The 2,317-nt window shown below is 33.1% G+C and overlaps 1 protein-coding gene across 10 annotated transcripts in view; it reads left to right on the top strand.

The window, feature by feature from the left end:
• The window catches only part of eps15l1a (epidermal growth factor receptor pathway substrate 15-like 1a), a 33,021-nt gene that overhangs the window by 8,435 nt on the left and 22,269 nt on the right, over positions 1-2,317 (top strand). For 9 of the 10 annotated variants that reach the window (XR_001630247.1, XM_016440390.1, XM_016440389.1 and 6 more), the window contains exons 12-14: positions 1,398-1,460; positions 1,712-1,732; positions 2,006-2,091. Coding sequence is in view for 9 of the 10 variants with exons in the window: in XM_016440390.1 (XP_016295876.1) it covers positions 1,398-1,460; positions 1,712-1,732; positions 2,006-2,091 (170 nt within the window). In the remaining variant the exon portion in view is untranslated. The remainder of the gene's footprint in view (positions 1-1,397; positions 1,461-1,711; positions 1,733-2,005; positions 2,092-2,317) is intronic. The other variant, XM_016440388.1, reaches the window with a different exon arrangement.

Below are 2,317 nucleotides of genomic sequence, written 5' to 3'. Positions count from 1 at the left end.
TATATATATATATATTAAATAAATATATATATATAACTTAAACTTGAACGATAATTTGAAATTTTGCCTTGGCTTAGGTCGAAATACTAGAAATTACTAATACTAAATTAATTAAAAACAATTAAAAAAATACAAATAAAATAGAATAAAAAAAAATTAAATACAATATATTTTATTTTATAAAACTTAAACTAAAATTAAAACTGATTTTAATTTTGCAACCCTCTACGCACAGCGTTGATTCCGCGTGGTATGTAAGACTGTCGCTCTCTCTCTTTGCATGTGTGAGAAACACAGCGCTATCAGTAAAGCGACGGCGAGGCGTGCGCCTTAACACTAGTTTACAGTACGTCAAATAAAGGTGCGCTGCATGCTACATACTGCGCATCCATTGAGTACATGACATGATACATTGAGCGCATCCAAATAGTACAGATCGCTTGACGGAGAGCGAAACTCAAGCGCTCAGTCAGTGTGTTTATCAAGTGAAAATCTGTGTTGAACGCCTCTCACACACATACTGGCGTGTAAAATCTAAGAATTTATTAGCCAATGGCTAATGTTAGATATTATTTAGTCGCCCAGAGTAAGATTTAGTCGCATTTGCGAGTGATTTACTCGCAATGTAGAGGGTTGTTTTGATTAATAAATACTGTGATGGTACTTAAATAATACTAAACCAACACTGACCTGGTCATATTTTACCCCAAAATCAATAATACCTTATTAATAATCCAAAATAATACTTTATATTTTCCAGGAACATTATGCATGTACAAAAAATATGTTCAATTTGGAAAATTATTTATGTCATAATATATAAAACTGATTACATTAAACAATGAAAATTGTTTAATGTAATGTAAAAGAAAGTTTTATTCTGATAACAAAATCTCATTACTTTAATATAGTAATGGAAAAATCAAATTTCTTATTTATTTTTTAAAATTACATTTAAATTACATCAGCATAATTTAAATACATAAATGAATAGTAATATGCTAAATAAATACTTTACCATTTTAATAATATTTATTTGTTTCAGTCTGTAATACTCACGTTGAAAATAAAGCTGATCTTAACAGTCCTAAAATAGGTTCCACATTCCTTGTGCAAAATGCTGTTTCCTATTTTTCATTTGATTTTTTTTAGAGAAAATATATGACCTGGACATGTTTTTGGCAGAGTTTTTTTTTTTTTTTGAGATTTACCCACCTGCATTATCTACAGTACATTAAATGAATAATGAGCAATGTGAGCTGATAAAATATCACTTAAATTAAATAGCTATTTACTACTATTATGCTTACTATACAGACCTTTGCTTGCTTTAGTTGTGTAATGTAATGTGAAGCAATATTATTGTCCCTCATTTGAAGTGCTTCCTGTTTTTTCAGAGTTTGTCGGGTTATATGACACCAGTAGGCTCTGACATGGCCGCGCTGACTGAGATGCGCCGGGTAAACAATCTCTTTTTTTGTTCTTTCATTCCATGTATTTCAACTTAAGTATCATTTGTGCTATTTCTACAGTTAGGATTTCAAACCCTAGACGTAGATGAAAATAGATTCACAATACAGCAAGAGAGCCACTAACATCTTATCACAAAAGCAACAGTTCTTACCTTATCTTACCAAACAATCATCTTTTCCTTTTCATCCACATTTCAATGCTGCTGATGTTTTATGCCGTTATCACTGGCTAAAATCAGGCAATAATGTTGAAGTTATGGGTAGGTAATGTTGGGAAAAAGCCTGAGCAAATGCTTTCGATGGTCGGTTAGCCGAGACGTTGAGTTGAAAAGCATTTGTGAGAGATCCAGTGCTGTGAAATGGTGCTGTGTCTTGACTTCCCCATGTTTTGAACATCAGAGGTGGAAGACAAGCTGGTCTCTTCTCCTGTGTGGTGGCTCCTTGGTGTTCTCTACCCTTCTGTTTGTGTGGTGCTGTGCTTATGTGTGGTTCAGATGCAGCAGGACTGATTTAATGTGCTGGACCCCATACAGGACAGCTCCAGCTCTGTGGGTTCAGGCGAGTTCACCGGGATTAAAGAACTGGACGATATAAGTCAAGAGATCACTCACCTGCAGAGGTAATGAAATACACTGGCATTTAAGGGTGGTGTGTGGAAAACAAATAATAAAAAATAAAAATTCACTTTTATTTATACAATATTTTTTCTTTCATCACTATACTCATAGTCACGCAATGCTGATGTTGTTAACATTAACAATTTGAGAATGAAGTATAACAATAATAATAATTTACACAGCTTAATGTGATATGAGCTCATTTAGATTAAATCACCATTGGTAGCG

This window comes from Sinocyclocheilus anshuiensis, unplaced genomic scaffold (assembly GCF_001515605.1).
Source record: "Sinocyclocheilus anshuiensis isolate Anshui unplaced genomic scaffold, SAMN03320099.WGS_v1.1 scaffold1079, whole genome shotgun sequence".
Lineage (NCBI taxonomy): Eukaryota > Metazoa > Chordata > Actinopteri > Cypriniformes > Cyprinidae > Sinocyclocheilus > Sinocyclocheilus anshuiensis.
The sequence above is the reverse complement of the archived record's forward strand: the minus strand, read 5'-3'. Positions and strand labels throughout refer to the sequence as shown.